The sequence below is a fragment of the Crocodylus porosus genome, unplaced genomic scaffold (assembly GCF_001723895.1).
Source record: "Crocodylus porosus isolate Cpor-Errol unplaced genomic scaffold, CroPor_comp1, whole genome shotgun sequence".
In the NCBI taxonomy this organism is placed as follows: domain Eukaryota; kingdom Metazoa; phylum Chordata; order Crocodylia; family Crocodylidae; genus Crocodylus; species Crocodylus porosus.
The window spans coordinates 269,717,120-269,735,775 of NW_017728886.1; the positions used below are offsets into that span (position 1 = coordinate 269,717,120).

The 18,656-nt window shown below is 54.6% G+C and overlaps 1 protein-coding gene across 1 annotated transcript in view; it reads right to left on the reverse strand.

Moving 5' to 3' along the window:
- Positions 1–5,866: 5,866 nt before the first annotated feature.
- ZC3H3 (zinc finger CCCH-type containing 3) overlaps positions 5,867–18,656 on the reverse strand; it is a 281,816-nt gene continuing 269,026 nt past the window's right edge. Inside the window, exon 11 of the mRNA XM_019553621.1 lies at positions 5,867–7,108. Coding sequence (XP_019409166.1) covers positions 7,077–7,108 — 32 coding nt within the window. The 3' untranslated portion in view covers positions 5,867–7,076. The remainder of the gene's footprint in view (positions 7,109–18,656) is intronic.

The window sequence follows — 18,656 nt, forward strand, 5'->3', positions numbered from 1 at the left end:
ACCTCAATGCAGCCAGTCTTCGATGTTTTAGACTCATTAGATGTCAACCCCACCTCGGAAAATGCCGGCTCTTTGTTTTCACTGGTTTTTTGATTACAGAAGAAATACTAGAGCGCTTCTTCTGTTGCAAAGACCTCAGGCAGACCACGGCAGGGCAGAACGGTTTTGACCCTCCAGACTCCTATTTGAAACCTCTGGGCTTGTCTTGTGAATCGCGTCCAGGTGGGTAATGTCGTGCAGCACCCTTAAAAGGATCTCAGGACACCCCAGGGCGGCGGACCACTGGCTTAATGGCTCTGCCAGCACACCCTGGGAAATGTTAATATGAACACGGGCTGAACAAAGTTTGAAGTGAAACTCCCCGGAGGGTCTGGGCAAGCCAAAGGAGAACGATTTACTTACCATGGGGTGTGTTAGTCTCCCGGAAAAAAACAATCTTACCTTTGCAGGGAGATTTCTATACGTTTCTATCATCTTTATTTGTCATCCTGTCTGCAGCTTCCATACACTTCTTCGGGACAAAGCAGGATCCGTGGACTGTGTGCTCTCCTTTCTGCATGTGCATGACTACCTTCCCTTCCTAAAGGTGCAAGAAATCAGGTATGTCTGGGCTCGGGACTAGCCAGACTCTTCATTTTCTTCAAAAACAAGCTCTATCCATTTATTTTGGTTTTGTCAAAAAACGGCATGGGATTTTTTTTCTAATTAAAAAAAAAAAATGAAAATTGCAATTTTTGATGGTAAAAAAAAGGGGAGGGGGGACACTGTTTTCTGGCACTTAGTCTGCCAACAAAATACCGTGAAAACAACATCCAGCCAGATAGAGCAGCTGCAACCAAGTTTCTGGTTCACAACGGAAAAGGTCTTCAGAAAAAGAAAAAAAAAAATTCCAACAAGGGCTGACACTGTTATTGCCCTTTCTTGGGTAAAAACCACCAACAAAAAGGAGAAACCTCCTGTGATACGACGCCGGAGACAGAACGAGGCCCCGACACCAGAATACTCTTTGCACAAACGCTTTATTTACCTTTATTTAGATATCAAAAAGCGGCAGGTAACAAAGGACAAGTAAGGACCGACAGCAACGACGGACTTCTTTTATTAAAAATAGCTCGACGTCTCACACGGCTGGCTTTCACGAGTGCTGAGACCACGCTCCGTCTCATGGCTTTTCCAAGGAATGTGTAATAATAACCCAAGTGGCCGGAGAGCAAGCCCCTACTCCCCTGCTCTCGTGGCTTGTTCTTGCCACCCTAAACCACCCCACGCAGCCAACGTTTTGGATATTCCCCCTTGCGAGGGCACGGGATGATGCGACTGGGACAATACTTCCCGTTCGGAGGCATTGACACCTCACGGCTGCTCTCAGTCGGGCTCCTCAGGGTCCCTATTCCCAGCGGCTGACGGCACGTCCCTGTCAAGCATCCTGGCTCAACGTCCCTCTCCCTTTAAAAAAAGGCAGCAATGATGTGTTTGAGCAGGCAAGTCCTAAGAGACAGAGTAAAGAGGGGCCAGATCCTCAGCTGGGGCAACGGCCTCTACAGCCGATACCGAACCAGGCACCAGAATTGGGAGCAACGATGCGGGTTCGGCTGCAGCCCGAGGAGGTTGTCTGGGGTTTGCTTCAATAGCGCTGATGTGTGCTTACTAGTGCACGGTGCACACGCACCCTCTCCCCGCGTGCATGGGACGGACGTGTGTCCCCAAAAAGTTCCCCCCGAGAATCACGCCAGCCTCATCCGGGGAGCGCCTTAACACTAGGAAGCATTTTGCAAAGGGAAGGGAAGAGCTTGTCCATACCACGGGCCTGGGGCAGCCGGCGACGGGAGCTCGCAAGGCCCGAGCTGCCCGTTTCTTTCAGCTTCACCGCCAGAGGAGCACAGGTCTCGCCAGGTGGGCACAGCCTTTGGGCATCGCTCCCTGGGGTAGCTACTCTAGGCCAGGGCACTGGGGAACGCATTAGCCCTGAATGCACTCTCAACTCCCTGTCCTTTGCTCACCCCTCCAGCAAAGCGGGTGTCCAGGATGCTGGCCGGGGCTTCTGGGTTTCGACCCCCACTCCAGGGCAGCATTAGACGTCCCCAGAACTGGTTAAACGAGCCGACAGCTGATTCACCAGGCAACGGGTGAAACCCTAGCCGGCAGTCCCTCCTGGAATAACCCCTGGGTTGTAACCCACACCCCCGGTGAGCGGCCTCTCGCACCAGGCCCAAGCCCCTTGCTGAGATGCATTTCCTAGAAGTGCCAGGGCAGCAGCTGGTCCCGAGAAAAAAGCATCAGCTCTCTGAGCTGTTCAGGTTTTCCAAGCCTCTAAACTAGTCAGTTCCTCCCTTACGGGGACCCCAGCCCTGGACAAGCCGTGCCGTCGTGGGTAAGCACCCAGCCAGATGCATACAAGGACACGCACTTGCTCACAAATCCTTGGCCTGCCTTATCTGGACGCAGGCCTTGGAGCCAACCAGGGGATTGCGACTGCAGGACCTTGCCCTCGGCACTTCCACCTGGATCTGCCCGCTGGAGGTCTGGGCGCGGACCAAGACCATGCACGGGTAGCTGTGAACACACGCACTCCATCTCGCCGCTCATCCAAGGACCTTATAACCCCGGGGTGCTGGAAGTGAGCTCCTGACTCGCCTGCTCCTACGTCTACTGCTGGCAAAGGCAAACGCAGGCTTGATGCCCTGGGAGAGATTCACTGGGCAATCTCCCTGCCAGCCAACATCAGAAGCTGCTCAGGACTGCACGGGATCAGGTCCAAGAAGGGGAATGATGTGTGAGCCGCCCTACCCTGCAGCAGAGTAAATGCAACAGGTGAGACAGCAGGGAGCCGGCCCACCCATTAGCTTGGCTCTCTGCGGCCACCGAGCTGTCCTGGACGCGCACGGAAGCGATGCGGATGCGGGAGCACCACACAGCAGGGCCGCAATCCCCCCTGCATCTGCATGATGGAGGCTGGGGGTGGGGGAAGACGATGCTCCGGCACAACCGCACGAAAGACACGAGGGCCATTCACACGGAAACCTGTACCGCAGCTGTGCACGGGCTGCGACACAGAACAGCTGAGCCATAAAATATACATCGGGGGAGAAAATTCCCAGCTCCTGATGGAGTGCGTGACCTCGGTGCCGCTCAGTCTCTCCAGCAAGAGAACGGGGGTGAAACGCAGCAGAAGCGTCACGCGACTGAGCCGCACGGACCCCTCTGCCACGGCTGCGCGCCTGGGGGCAGCGCATCTGCGGGCTGAGGTCCCCCCGGACCCGCGCCGACGCTCCCTCTCCTGTCACTGCAGAACCGGGGGCGAGCTGCGGCACCTGGGAGCACAGGGGCCCGCAGGGACAGGACACGCGCTGCGGAGAGAGACTTCGAAAGGCCCGAGCGCTTTGCTGCTGGGCTGCAGAGTTCGAACGCTGCGCTGGGGTTGATCACACCCCTTCTGCTCGTGGACACAGACTGCGAGCTCTGCGCAAGTGTACAAACCTCCGCCCACAGGCAGCCCCGCTGAGCTCCCCTGGAGGCATGCTGGGTTGTACTGGGACAGCAGGGACTCTGCCCAGTATGCTTTGCAAGTCAAGCAATTGGGGGGGGGCTGTCTTTCTTCCCCACACCCTCATCCTAAGCCATTCCCTCAACTCCGCATCCCAGACCAGATTTACAAGGCCCAAAGGTTGCTGGTGACAGGTGGGACTTGCCTCCTTTGAGACTGTAAGGGCGGGCAGGGAGATCTCTGTGCAACCAGAGGCAAAGCAGCAGTGCTGGCCTGGAAACCTGTGGGGGTCAACTGCTCAGAAAACCAAATGCCGCGACGAGCTGGGAGACCCTGACCCTGCCGGGCTACCACCACCTGTGAGCCAGCACCGGAGAGTCGCCTCCCGGTGCAACACGGTTGTAGCAAGGTGTGTTGGAGTAACGCTGCCATGGGGGACAGTCTACCGAGCTAAAAGACAGGGGCGAGTCGGTCCCCCGATCGATCGGGACAGACGATGCGAGGTTTGGCCTGTCACAGTGATGGGCGAAAAAACTTTAACCCCCACGCCTTGAAAGCAGCTGCTCAGCTCCCTCAGATCGGAAATGGACACGGATAACCACAGACCCGAATGGCGCACACACGCCACGCCGGGCAGCGGCGGAGAACGGCACTTGCTAGGACACGGGGGACATTGCCGCTAGACACAGCAGGGACTGGAGACACAAGGCTTAACACCCTGGGAGGGATCTCTCAGCAGCACACTGACCTGGACCGTGCTTTTCCTTTGCACCGTGCCCTCCTCCTCGCTCTCCACATCTGGAGCCAGTCAACGGATGAATTTGTCTGGACAACCTTGCCATCTCCTGACCTGACCGAGGTTTACTCCTGCCTGCCTCTCTCCTTAGCATGGATGAGGTCCAAACCAGTCCACGCACTTGTATTTAGTCCTGCAGATGCAACCGAGGGCCAGATCGTCAGGTGTTTCGTGTCACCGATGGTTTAGTCAGGGATGATCCTGCCGTGAGCACGGGGCTGGGCTAGAGGACCTGCTGAGGCCCCTTCCAGCCGGACGTTTCTAGGATCCTATTTTCTCTGACCTTGTTCTGGGAAGTCTGCCCGATGTCCCACATGGACATCCCCTGCTCGTCTTAGAAGCCACCTCCTGGCCGCCTGCCCGGGCTTTCCATCTCAAAGCCTTGCGGTTCCCACAAAGTGCCTTCTCACTGGGGTCCTGCATAGCGTGTCATGTCAGCGCAACCCCTTCGCTAGCTCCTGGCGCCTTCCCACCCTCCCGCCCCACACCTAACAGGAATTTCTGCAGCAATCCTTGAACGAGAAAAAGCAGCCCCATCCCCAAAGGGAGTCGCCTGGCCCCAAGGCAATCGCCCCCTGGCTCCCTACTTCCAGCGCTCTCCGTCAGCCGCCCGGCCAGCTCTCCTCCGCTCGCCGACAGGCTGCTAAATCATGGAGACAGAGAAGCAGTGTGGGGAAAATAAAAACGGCCCAATCAAATGGGTGTTTACTAACGACACCCCTAATGCTTGCTCTATCCCTCAGAGCAGCGAGGAGCTGGGGAGGAAATGCCGACATCGGCAGATTGCAATTATAGTTACAATCAATCTTTTATTAGCTTTTTGCTCTGTGGCGAAGGGAGGAGATGAGCCAGGCAGATTCGCAGAGGGGGTGGAAATTTCACTGCTCGCCGCAAAAAAATGCCGTGGCAGCCAGCTTGATATGCAAAGGGCCTGAGAGCTGCTGCCCCAGGGTGTAATTAGCACCCCAGCTAGGGCGCTGCTGAGGACGAAGACAGCGTGGGAGACAAAGGCATCGGGGGGAGATACGAATACAACCAGGAGTCCCATCTCTGCGGGGCGAGAAGGAAAACTGGCCTAGGCTGGGGAAGCAGGTGGGCGCGTGGGGGCTGCTGGTAGACGTGGGATTAGAAACCCAGAGGGCAAGTAGCAATATAGCATTTAGCCTGCACACACGTTAAGAGCACATGGTAACGGCACACATGTTAAGAGCCAAAAAACGCTCCAGCCAATGGGTCTGTTTTTAACAAAACCTTGCAGGCACGGGCCTCAATTCTGAATGCCTCGAAGGCGCAGGGGCTGGTGCGGCTGCATAAAACGGGCAGGGCTTGGAGCCAGGTGCAGGTGAAACGCGGCCTCAGGGCTGAGGTGCTGGCACCGGCAGGGCTACCACCGGGTTTGAGCTCAGCTCTGATTTGACCTCCGCAGCTCCGCGCGCTTGTGTTACGTGTCAGCCCAGCACCTGGCTCCACTTCCCTGGCATCAGGCCCCTGACAAACACCCCAGCTGCAAACCAGGAAACAAAGGGAGCGCTGAGCGTGGCACGCTCCGGCTCGGGGCAGAGGGGGATGTATTCAGGTGGGTTTCCGGTGTGCGAATCCGAGAACAGAGCTGACGGCGCCTGCGACGCGCTAAGTCGTCACCGCGCGGCTCTGTCAGGTCGTTAGCGAACGCCGGCTTCCAAGCCCGCGACACGTCAGACGTGATGTTTCCACGGGTCTGACGTGAACGAGCTGGAATCCAGCGCGGAGTCGAGAGGGGCACGACACCTCAGGGAGGAACCTGCGCGACGCGTACCTGTCACCCTGCTCCCTGCTGTTACCGCAACGGGGAAGAGGGGGAACAAGTGTTAACAAGAGCCCTTGGCTTGTCTCCCGTTCCTCGCTGTCAGCCTTGTGCTTTTATGAGCATCTTCTTTTCCCTGGAACACTTATCCGATTTGCTTCCCCTTGTACTTGAATCAAACACAGGCTGGAAGTCAAGCAGCTAAAAAACATGGCAGTGTTCGCTGACAGCAGCATGGAAAGCGTTATACCAGCGAGCGAGACCTCGCCCTCCTCCTGCTGTCTTAGCCACCTCCCTTCCTCTTGGAAGGAAGCTGGGGACATGCAGGGGACATAACCGCCCTGCGAAACTCCTTCGCGAGAGGGAACAGGCACAAGGATGGCTCGAGGCCCTGTCTGGAAGCAAGACGCAGCACTAACAGCCTGTGCTCACAGCTGGGAAATGCTGTCTCCTGTCCCTGAAGAGGCAGCGCCTGAACCCCACCTGAAGAGACCCCAAGGGCTGGGGGTTCCCTGTGCCCCCGTTCTTACCTCAGATCTCCCCGAACAGTTATCACGGCCGCAAAGCTCCCGATGCAGCATCAAGAACCGAGGTCCCCCCAACCCCGGGGCCTATTCTGACCACAGCAGATCTACAAGGAGGCGGCCACCTTGCTAATACAAGTGGGACTTGCAGATGAACAGGGGCTTGGGACGGGAGCGCCTTTAAATAACCCGGATTAAAACACCCTTTATTCAAAACATTAAAACGCGTACAGGGATGCCTCCCTGAGCAACGGGGTGGTGGAGACCTGGGACGTTTCCTCCCCCCCGATCCCAAGCTCTCTAGCAAACCCGTGTCTCAAATCTGAACACAAAGCAGAGCGCGGCGTCCTCCCATCTCTCCGAGGCTTGGCTCCGTGTCCTGAGGTAGGGGCCGGGCTGAGCCCGGGCGCTGCATTTCCTGAGGCATTCGGCTCCTGTGTGGCTGGCTGGACCGGACCGATGCACAAGGAGGGCCGGGCAGAGCTGGCGTCACAGCCTGGGCTTGATCTGTAGTGGCCGCCCTGGAAAGAGGAGAAGAAAGCGGGAGGTGAGCACTGAGCAAAGGCAGTGTGTGGATCAGATAAGGCCGCAGGACTAGGCAGAGCAGAGCCCCGTTACTCCCCTTTAGTACAGCAAGAGCAGGAGACAGGCCAGGTCTCAGGATGTCCGGAGCTAATAGAGCAGGATGCTGGCCAGGGTGGATAAAAATCAACCATTTAAAAATAAAAAAAAATTGAATGTTTTACATTGAAATCAGGTTTTTTCATTCAACTGTATTTTTTTACATTTTTTAAGATGCTTTTTTAAAAAAATAAACCTATATCAAGATCATTTTAATTTACGATATGTTAAAGCTCAAAGATATCAGCATGGAAGAGGGATTGTAACTTCTAACTCTATACCATTTGAGACAATATACTCATATAACCTTTTTAGAAAAGTTTTATGAATAGGTCACAGCAGGCCATGGACTATATCTTAGGGGGGCCCAATCTTAGGGGGTTCCCAGAGGCTCCTCCACAGATTAGTAAAGATTAAAGAAAACAGCTCTACCCAGTGGGACGCAGTGCTCAAGAAGCACCTCTGTGAGGCTTAGTTTCTGGTCTCAAACTGCAGACGTGTCCCCAGAGACGCCATCCTTGTTACCGGCAGCGAGTGGAGTTGAGAGAGAACAGACCTGGTGACCCACCCAGGAGCCCTCTGGTCTCCCTGCAAGTTTGTGTGCACAGAGCCAAGCCCTCACCTCTCTATAAAAGTGCTAAGTTTCAGGAAGTTAAATGAATAAAGGATATCGAATAACAAGACGCACTTTTTGGAGGGAAAAAAAAATTAAATCGAGGCTTCATGACCAGTGATTTAAATCAAAAATCAATTTGATTTCAATCAAATTCACCCTGATGTCCATGCATGCTGAACTGTGTTGCAGAGGCGTTGCTGCCGCGCTGCCCACCCCGGGCAGCCCCTGCACTGGCCTGGCTCCCGAGCTGTTCCCAGCACTGGCTGCCCACCGAATCCCAGCCCAATGCAGGATGGGGCAGGAGTTGCCTCCCTCGTGCAATATGCACTTAAACAACCGGCCTCACCCCAGACAGTGAGGCACTTGGCAGGAGGACTTGGCGAAGCCCACAGCTATTTATCCCCGTGGCAGAGGAAGTCTTGAGCCCATTGCTCCTTGTCGTGTCCCCTGCCACCACTGAGAACAGCGGTGGGTAAAAGCAGCGGCAGGAGAGCGGGGCTCTATTCCCAGCCCTACCACAGACTTTGTGCTTCCCCAAGTCATTTCACATGCGACTATTGCTTCTTGGAGCCTCGGCTGTCTCACCTCTATAATGGGAACAGCGCTGCACCATGCAGGGAGCGGGGCAGCCGAATCAGCCGGATGTTTGCAAAGCCCCTTGGAGGCGCTTCCACAGGCCGCTCTTGATACAAGCTCCACGTGCTATGCTACGATTCGGGGCTGCACACGTTAAGTGTGCACCCGGTGCCACTTTGCTGCGAACCGCTGGAGGGTCCCTGCCCTTGGGCACGTGCCATCTGGTGCCTCCCACAACAAATGAGAGGTCTTCAGCGGGGCAGCAGCTGCCGCTGAGCCAGCGTGACTAACCCGGTCCCACTGTGCCGAAGCGGGGTGGGTGGGGGAGAGGGGAGTTTGCTCCCAACACCTCAAAGCCCATCGCTCGCCACATCCGATCTAAACATCTCGGACCCCCTGGGGCCGTGCAGAGCTCCCACGCGACACCGCTCCACATGCCCCCTTCTCCTTCTGCAAACTTCGTGTTGTTCCTGGACAGGAATCCCCTCCCGGCTCAAGGTGTGCTGGGTCCCCCGTCCTCCCCGCCTTCGAATCCCTCTGCCTTCAAGAGCTGCAGCTCCCCAAATCCTCCCATGCCAGCCACGGCAAAGCTCTCCCCGCACCGCTTCTCACCGGAGGAGAAAGGCAGGACAGGAGTCTCCATCCTTGGAGGTTTTGAAAACCTGGGTAGACAAAAGCCTTGGCTGGGATGATGTAGTTGGGGCTGGTCCTGCTTGGAGCAGGGGGCTGCACTAGATGTGACCTCCTGAGGTGCCTTCACACCCTCATTTTCTCCGATTCTGGGAGACTAAAAATTTACTGCCGAGACATCACAAGGTTTTATCCAACAGCAACTAACATTTGTGGGGTGATTTGTTTTCAGAAATCTTTTCTGAAAGCAAGAGAAGCAGCAATGGGTGAGGACAGGCGCTAACCATACAGGGTTGAAAAGCAGGGATGGGTGGGAGGGCCACTATTCAGAAACGTACGCTGCCTATGTCCTTAAACAGTGTGTCTGTCTTGTCCATACTGGTATAAATAGAGTTCGACCTCTATAACTCTAAACTGGAATGAAACTGGTTTAAAGTTGCAGTGCTTGATTTCCACCTTCACCGGGCTAGGAGCGGACAGGCAGAACAGCTGTACTGGTTCAGCAAGACTCGTACTGAACCAGTATAGTGGGCATCCAGTGTGACTGGTTCATCTACGCACACCCAGTGTCAACATCTCTAGCCAGTGGTTTGCGGGTCTGAACACCATACCGGCAGGCAAGAAGGCCTGGCTTCATCCCCACCTCTGCTAGGCATACCACTTCTCTCTGAGCCCTTTCCCCTTCTCTGTTGTCTATTCAGGCCATCTTCTGCTGGTGACAGGGACCGGCTCAAATAGGTGTCTCTGTGCCAGCCGCAGTAAGGCCCTGATCTCTGCCGGGGCCCAGAAGAACCCCTGGGACATGACTAACAGGAGCCAACCCGTCTAGTTTCATTGTACGACTCCAGCGAAACCCAGAAAGCAACAAGCACCAAGGGTGAGAACTGCCTGAAAATCTCCTTGTGCTTCTAAAATAAAGCCGGGGCATCGAGTTGTCGTCCCTGACCAAGACCTACTTCGGTACGTGGCTGCACTGCTGATACAAAACGACTCTGGCAGATCGGAGACTGGGCCTGGGAATTACTGGGAAGCAATCTTTAGCAATGGTTAGGAAACAGCTGCAGAAATGCAATCGGTCAGGGGTTCCCGAACTGCGGTATGCATACCCCTGGGGGTACGCAAGGTATCTGGGGCATACACAGGAGAAACTGTATAATAGTTTCATAGTTTCTTCTAATAGAAGATTTAATTTTCATTATAATGATGACTGGCATTGAAGGGGCTAAAATATGCTGGCAGGGGAACACGAGCAACTGGTAAATATGGAAGGGGGTATGCAATAAGAAAAAAAATCGGGGAACTTCTGTATTAGATTGACCTCCCCTATAGACCTCCCTGCATTGGAAAGGATCACACAGGGGTTGCTTACTTAAAATGCTCCCTGCTGAAAGCCCCCTGCTCCACACACTCCTCATGGCAAATGCTTTCATGGGAAAGCCAAGCTAGGGCAAGCACCGCACCCCTGAGACATGTCTGCTCCTGGGTGTGCTTTAACTGGGCTGGAAGATACTGCTGCTGCCTCTCAAATCCCCCTTCTGGGCAGCTCAGCATAGGGGACGGGATGTTTAGCAAAAGGGACCTGGAACAATGCACTGTCACGGGGGTTACGGTTCTGCGATAACATGTTACCTGTGTACGGGCTCAGTACATCCGCCCATGATGGGTCTGAGACGCACTCCAGGAGGCTGCCTTAACCAGCTGCATTTTCCTAATGGAGCAAATACATCTGACAACAGGGCAAGAGCGCACAACATTTGTGGACTTCAAAAAGCGAAGGAAGCCACAGCCAGTTTCCCAGGTCCAGGGTAACTGAGTGCACAGGATGAGAAAAGGGTGTTGTTTGTAGCTGTGTTGGTCTAAGGACATGGGCAGACAAGGTTCTTTGGGTAGATGTGATATCTTTTTATTAGACTCTCTAAATAGCTGGAAAAACTGTTCTTTGCAAGCTTTCAGGCACAAACACCCTTCTTCAGGCACAGGGAGAACACAAAGCACCAGCAGACTCTTCCTGTGCCTGAAGAAGGGTGTTTGTGCCCGAAAGCTTGCAAAGAACAATTTTTCCAACTATTAGGTGGTCTAATAAAAAGATACCATATCTACCCAAAGACCCTTGTCTGCCTAGGATGAGAAAGGCAGCTTCTTGCCCAGTGACTGCGTGTGGGGACAGATCACGTGTCCGCTGAGAGCCCACAGGGGCTTCAGTCGCCGACACCACAGTGAACGTCTTCACCTAATCAAACGCCGGCGCAGGAAGGAGACGACCTAGCTTGCACTTGTGCTTTGTCTGGCTATTAGCACCTTTAGCTTGAGGGTCTCCGGGAGCTTTAAAGGCATGCCTTGAACAGGACAAGGAGTGCTGTTTCAGAGCATTCAAAGCCCTTCTTGGACTCACCAGAGGACAAACTCCCTGCTTTAAAGGACACGGTTTGCTGGGAAACTACCACGTGAATGGTGGTTGCTGCTTTCCCCATTCCTTCCTCTGCAAACTGATCCCCTCCCTCGCCATGCCTCCACTGCACAGGCCGCTTGACCCCCGCTTTCACACAAGGGCCCACCCTGCGAGGCGCCACCTCCGTTGAACCCGCCTGCTGCTGGCATGCAGCTTTGCTGCGTGTGAGGCCGCAACGACACGGCCAGTTATCTATTCACATTTCAACAAGGACCAACCATGTGCAGGCGACTTAACGGCACCCTCAGCTAGCGCATAAATCCTCCAGCTTCCCAAAAGTGACTGCTGTCAGTTCTCAGCTGCCGTGGGATGCGACGGCGCGGCCGGCAGAGGATGGAGGGGGCTTCCCGAGAGCCCCCGTGCAGATGGCGGCACCTGCTAGCCCCGGGCTGGCACCACTTGGCAGGCCCACAGCTGGGTGCTGCTCCGGCAGCCGTCGGCAGTTGATTCCTTCCCTTCACAAAGCAGAACTGAGCTGTTCTGGGGTTTTCTGCTTCCTCCCATCATTCCCCCACTGCCTCCTCTTCTGCCGTGCTCCCTTGTGGCCCCCTGCTTCCTGGTCTATGGTGCAGCCCTTGGGTGGGGAGCAGGGCCTCTCCCTGAGCAAGCAAAGATTTAAGCATGTTTTCTCCTCCCTGGAGGCCTGGCCCTTCCCCTCTCTCCCCAAAGAGCCAACTCTCTCTTTCAAGTCTCTTTCAAGACTTTTCATCCTAGGCCCTAAGCCCAAGCCAAGGCTAATGAACCAGCTCAAACGCCCATGGACCTGCAAGCACTGACCCACCAGCATGCACCCAGCCTCCCACGCCTGCATTCCCAGGACGCAGGAGTCGATCGGGCATTGCACTTGTGGACCTGCCTCCCTTGCAACGCACTCGCTCAAAGCCTTGCTCCTAGTTCCCCGCAGGGTAAGACCTCAATGAGCCCAAGTGCCAGGGGTCGCTCAACCATCTTGCCCCTCTCCTGGGATTTGTGCTTCCCTGCAGGGGAAGGACCCAGCTGCCCTGCTCCCTGGTGCACCGGGGTGAGCAGGTTCCCCCAGCACAGGGCAACGATAGCGCTACAAGAGCCAGCGCACATAAAGGGAAGGCCAGTGTCACCAGCAAGAGAAGAGATGGTTTTGGGATGAAAGGAAGAGGAGACGGTCCCTGCATCTTCTTGAGAGGCAGGAATGAGCTTTATTTGGAGCTGTCCAAGAGCTTTGCTGTAGCAGGGATGGATGCACCCACAAGCAAGGCACTAGCTCTCCACGCGCAGGTCTCTCGGGTGGTCCAGGTGGTTCGGGGCAGGGCAACCTGAGCCCCAGACCGTGGCGTCGACATGAATCCCAGGTAAAGGGGTAGAGACGGGAGAAACAGCTGCTGTATCCAAGCCCCATGTCACTGCCACCACTCCTGACCCCAGGCAGGTCTGGGGATTTTTCTTGTGCAAGCTAAACACATGGATTCCTTCAAAACAACCCTTTCCAGGGTCACTGCATTGCAGGATGAAGTCCTCTCCATTGCAGTCACCCCTGCAAGAGCCTGTTTCCACGCTCTGTTGCAAAAGCAAGCAAATGCGGCCTCTTTCTGGGCCAGCGCCAGCACCCCTTGCGAGTGAACCAGATGCGAGAGACCACAGCTGTCGAGCTGGAAGAAAGGGGAGAGATCAGGGACAGGAAGGGCGAAAAAAATACTGCGGGCAGAAGGCTGGGCCAGCTCTCCAGCTCCCCCAGGACAGGGGCTGGGCATGGCCTCTCGTGTTTTGCAGGGGGTTAAAAGTTCCCCGGCACGTGTGTGTTTGGCTCTTCCGCTCCGTAACTCCCGGGACTGTTGGGAAAAGGACTGAAGAAGCAATGCTCTCATGCCTGGAGCTGCTCGCTGCTGCAGAGTGAATCTCGGCCTCCCTTTCTCCGCAGCTGAAAATACCCCGTCAGCATCTTGGACCAAGTTGCCAAGGAGGGGCACAAAGAGCTAACACACCAGGATGCTCCTCTGTTCAAACGGAAGCATCTCCTGGCCAGCGAGCTGGTTACAACCCCAAAATACCACCTCTTAGACAGCATGACAGCTTGGCGACTAACTATCTGAAAAGGAAGGGTGATCAGGGACCACCTGACAAAGGGAACGGGAACTTTATACAAGGATCGGATCTTGTTAGAGACGCTCTCCCTCTCATCAAACCAATCCTGGAAAGGCAGTGGGTACTAGAGAAGTGAACTCAAGGAAAGGCACCAGCAATCAAATCCCAATACCAGAGTGATGAATAACCGGCACGCAGGCACTTCTTATTTTGCCTTGATCCGTTCGCCTCTTGTGCTGTCTAAAGTGCACAGTGACTGTTTGCAGAAACTTTCGTGCAAAGCCTGGACATATTTGCTTCCAGTAGCCCACATTGCCAAAGGATTCATCTCACAACGCATAGCTGTAAGGTGTTTGGGTGCCTCTCAAACGTCCGAATTGGTCCTGGGACATGAGGGCATCTGGGCCCCAGGGGCCACACAAAGAAGTGGCAACCAAGGCTCGGGTAGGAAATAGGAAGTTTGAGAGGATGTGCGGGTCCAAAAACAGCAGTGGGGTTAATGTCTAGTAGGGGAACACGCCTGCTTTCACCGCAGAGAATATTCCCATAAGGACACCAAAGGTCTGGCAGGCAGCTGGTGCGCCCAGGAAGTGTTCAGAGGGCTCCGGACGGCACGGGGCAATGGACATCTTCCCTGCCTGGGGAGCAGGACGGCCGAAATGCCTCGTGTTACCCGAGACTCCTACGGGGAATCCCTTCTTCGCTCTGCCCTGGCTACGTGACCGCGACAGCAAGACGATGGGACCGTTCCAGACCAGACATCTTCAATGCAAAGACGGGACGTATCAGCACTAGCTCTGCCACCTGCCCCGGACCCCCGAGCTTCCCTAAATGTGTGTGGACAGAACGGGCAGGGGCGATCCCTTCCCTCCCCCGGTGCAAGGCCAGAAGACCAGAGCCCCGTTGGACACAGGCCACCCTGGCCCCAGAGCCGCCACAGACACGTGCAAGGCGAGGGCAGCTGCAAGGTGAATCCCAGATACGTTTGCAGGCGCCCCGCCTTAGCTGCAAGGTTGCTCCCAGCTCTCCAAGCGTGCTGTCACAGCAGCGTTGCCATAATGCAGCACTCCAAAGCCCTCCTGACCTCATTTTACACATTAACCCTCCCCATCCAAGAGGGGTTTTTCCCCCTCAGCAATGGGACTGGGGCGCTGCCGTGCTGCGGGTCCTGCCTGCTGGCTCGGATTCCTGAGTTCTGGGAATCCCGAGGAATGAAGATCTTCTAACAGGCCTCTTCGCTGGAAGCCAGTGGGATCCAGTTACCCTGTTCCCAAGCCTAATGGGTGCTGGGCTGCCCAGCTGGACATTCCTGCTGCCGGCGTCCGCATATGGCAGGAGGCACGGACACGGAGGCCGCGCTAGGGCTGCTCAGGATGCCTATTAAAAAGGCATTACAACTCGCGCGCTGGGGTTACAATGTGGGGTGGGAGGGAATTAGAGAACGACAAGGTTTTGAATGCACAGAAACAAATGGTCCTTCCTCGGGGAGGAACGTGGTCGAGGCGCCTCTGGGGCGCTCAGGAATTTGCCGCTCCACGAGATGGACGCACACAATTGCAAGGGGACAGTTGGGTCAGTGCAAAGCCCGCGGGCTGCGAGTGAGGGCAGGTTGGCCGCGGGGCCAGGAGCGCATCAGCGGCGGGGACCGGGTTTTAAGTTTCTTGACATGCCGATGGCTTCAGCGCTTCAGATTTCCAAGTGCCAGGAGCAGAAGGGCAGGGGACTCCTATCACTCACCCCGAAGACCTTCACCCGAGGCCAGGCTGAGGAACATCAGCTAACCCCGTCTCCTTCTGCATCTTGGGGCAGGTCCAGCGAGGAGCAGAGAGAGAGGGAGAAGGCCGTGCGTGCTGGAGAGCACCGTGCTGGCCCATGCAGGGCTGCCAGTAGTGCCGGGGAAAGCGGCGGTGAATCGGATCCTTCCCCGCAGCAGAAACCCCCAAGAGGTGCTGGGAGCCGAGTCTGGTTTTTCTTTCCGTTTAAACTTGGGTAAACAAACTTCCGCAGAGGGGCAAGCGGCGGTGGCAGTGATTCATGACTTTTGAGCTAATTTATGTAAAATAAAGAGGGCTCATTTAGCACCTTTCCACCCTTAATATAACACCCATACATCAGAGGGACGCACAGCAGTCACTACTGACTCGGCAATTAGTCACCTGTGACGCGGGCTAATACGGCTTTAAAGGAACAGAGACCAAGAAATATTCCGCTGCGGGGGTCCACCCCCCACAAATGGCGGCATGATGACCCATCTTAGATGCGTGCGGGTGAGGCCGGTTTTTTCTGTCATCTGATTGTTAGCGGTGCCGTACTGGGTCAGACCCATGGTCCACCTAGGCCAGTAGCTTGCACCTGACAGGGGAAGAAGTGGATGCTATACAGGGAGAGCATTGACCCGGATATCTCTCGAGTAATTTATCCCCTATTAATACCCACCCTGGCACCCACAATTTATTGGGTTTGAGATGGAAACATCTCCAACTGTTCTCCTCAATCCCATTAACAGATCCATCATCCGTGAATTTATCCTGCCCCGTTTTGAACCTAGCTCTGCTCTCCGCCTCCATCACCTCCTGCGGCAATGAATCCCACAAGTTAACTGTATGTCACTCGAAAATACATTTGTCCATCCATCCTGCAGAAAGACCCTGAAAATACTTCCATGTGTCAGGTATCCAGGTTGTAGCTGTATTGGGCTAGAGGCAAAAGGAATCAGGACTCCTGATAGAGGTGATATATTTTATTGGACCAACTAGACTTTTGCAAAAAACAATTTTTTATTTTTTTTTAAATCTTTAATTGCAAGCTTTCGGGCAAGTGTGAAGAAAGGTGTTGATGCCCGAAAGCTTGCAATTAAAGAATTTTTTTTTGTTGCAAAAATCTAGTGGGTCTAATAAAAGATATCACCTCTACCACAAGTCCTGATTCCTGAAAATAACCGGTGCTCACAAAGCAACCTCCAGCCATGGACCTCAGTGCGAGTTGCAGTTGCTGACCATCTCTGTGAGGTCTGTCATCCCTGGTTGACAGGACAGGAGGGTGAGGAACAGAGGGGAAATTCACTGAATCACAGAGAAGTCAGGCTGGAAGGGACCTCAAGAGATCATCTAGTCCAACCCCCTGCCTGATGCCTTGACCAAGGTCACCAAGCCGCAGTCTCTGGGATGGGACCCAGGAGTCCTGCTTCCAGGCTTTTGATCCCCAGATCAAACTGCTTGTCCTCATTTTATCAAGACTCTCTCCAGTGGTTGCAGAACTACAAATGACTGCCCCATAAAGCCGGCTCCCTCAAGGCTGTTGGACAATCAGCCACCAAAACCCCACCTCTTGCCAACATTAGAAAGCACAAATAAAATGGGCAGACTGTGGCACAGAGACAGGGGCCAATGGAGAAGGAGGGAGCAGGACAGCGTCGTGCAACTCGCAAAATCTGCGTTTCCGATGCTCGAGTCGGAAAGAAGCCAAGTACGTTGGTGGATGAAGCCCATCCCAGAAAGCCACAAGCACTGCACTTGCTAGAGGAAGAAAGTGGATGCAAGCAGCTTCCAACAACCACATCTGCAAGAACTCAGGGGATCTGTGCCACTGAGGACTATACCTAGGAGCCCCCTGTTCCTGCAGGAAGATGCCAGCATTACAGTTTCATAGTTGTCAGGGGCTGGAAGGGGCCCTTACTGATCCCTGCGTCCAGCCCCCAGTGCTTGGGCTCCCCAGAGCAACCACTCTGGCTGGACCACTGCTTGCAGAAGTGGGAAGCGCGTGTGTACATGCGCATGCATAGGAAGAGCAACCGAGAAAATCAACCACGCAGGCCTTGTCTGCCAGAAGACTTGCCCTTAAATAAACAAAGGAGATTTATTGCCATAAAACTAGCCCAGCAATATTTCCCAACTATAACGCTGGCAGGCTAGTTTATGCTGGAAGATGGTGCAGAATACCATCAGCGGAGGGCAGGCCACGTGAGCCGCAGAGCAAGTCCACAGAGGATACTTACCCTAAGAAAACGTATTTACCATTCCTGTCAGCCTTGTTTTCTCAACCGTCAGCGCCGGGACATTTCATCATGCTGTACACTTCCTTTCTCTCTTGAAGGACAGCACCCAGAGACAAACCCACAGCCATAAATTTGGGGGGTTGGGGGGGGGGTGTTATTTATTTATTTTTTACGATGTGCTATGAAATTCTTACAGTCACGTTGTAAAATCGGCTGTCGCTTTCCCCAAGAGGCTCTGATGGGATGTTAATAGCCAAAACGCCAATCTACGTGCGAGCTGGTCTTAATTATGAATCGCAAACAGAGGAGAGAGAGGGGGAGAAAGGATTTCAAACTCAAAAACCAGGCAGGAAACCTTGGCTTGGTCATGATCATTGGAGACAAACAAATTGAGGAGATATGTACTGATCTGGTATCCCCTCCCCTTAAAAAAAAAAAGTCTCCGTTTCTATCCCAAGGAAAGAACACTTTGCAGTCTCCAAATCCTCCAGCACACATTTCCAAAGGCACCTCAGCCCCGATCCAAGACTCAGCTATGCTTCGAGGTAGGACTCTGTGCACCAGTCAGTGGGGAAGGTGAATAAACCTCTACTGCAATGTGGGCAGATACAGGGCATCCCCAACAAGGAGCACTTTGGCTTCGAGCATGAAGGGACAGGATAGGAAAGAGAGGTGGGGACGTGGTGCTCTATATCAAGGAGGAATACACATCCTCGTTAATTAGCAAGGAGTCAGGGGAGGGGCACTCTGAAGTGCTTTGGGTTAGGGTACAAGGCAGTCGAGGGGAAAGGGACTTAATGGTGGGAGTCTACTACAGATCTCCCAACCAGGGAGAGGAGCTTGACCAGGAATCCTTGGGTCAGCTCACAGAGGTGGTGAAGGCTAGGGATGTAGTAGTCACGGGGGACCTGAACGTCCCAGACATCTGCTGGGAAGAGCAGTCAGCCAGGGCTGACCGCTCACGTCAGTTCTTGGCCAGAGTGGAGGACCTCCATCTAACCCAGGAGGTGCACAGCCCCCCCAGGGGGGACACCCTGTTGGACTTAGTGCTGGCCACGGGTGATGACCTGGTGCGGGGGCTGCGGGTGCTCGACCCCCTGGGCGACAGCGATCATCGCCTGCTGG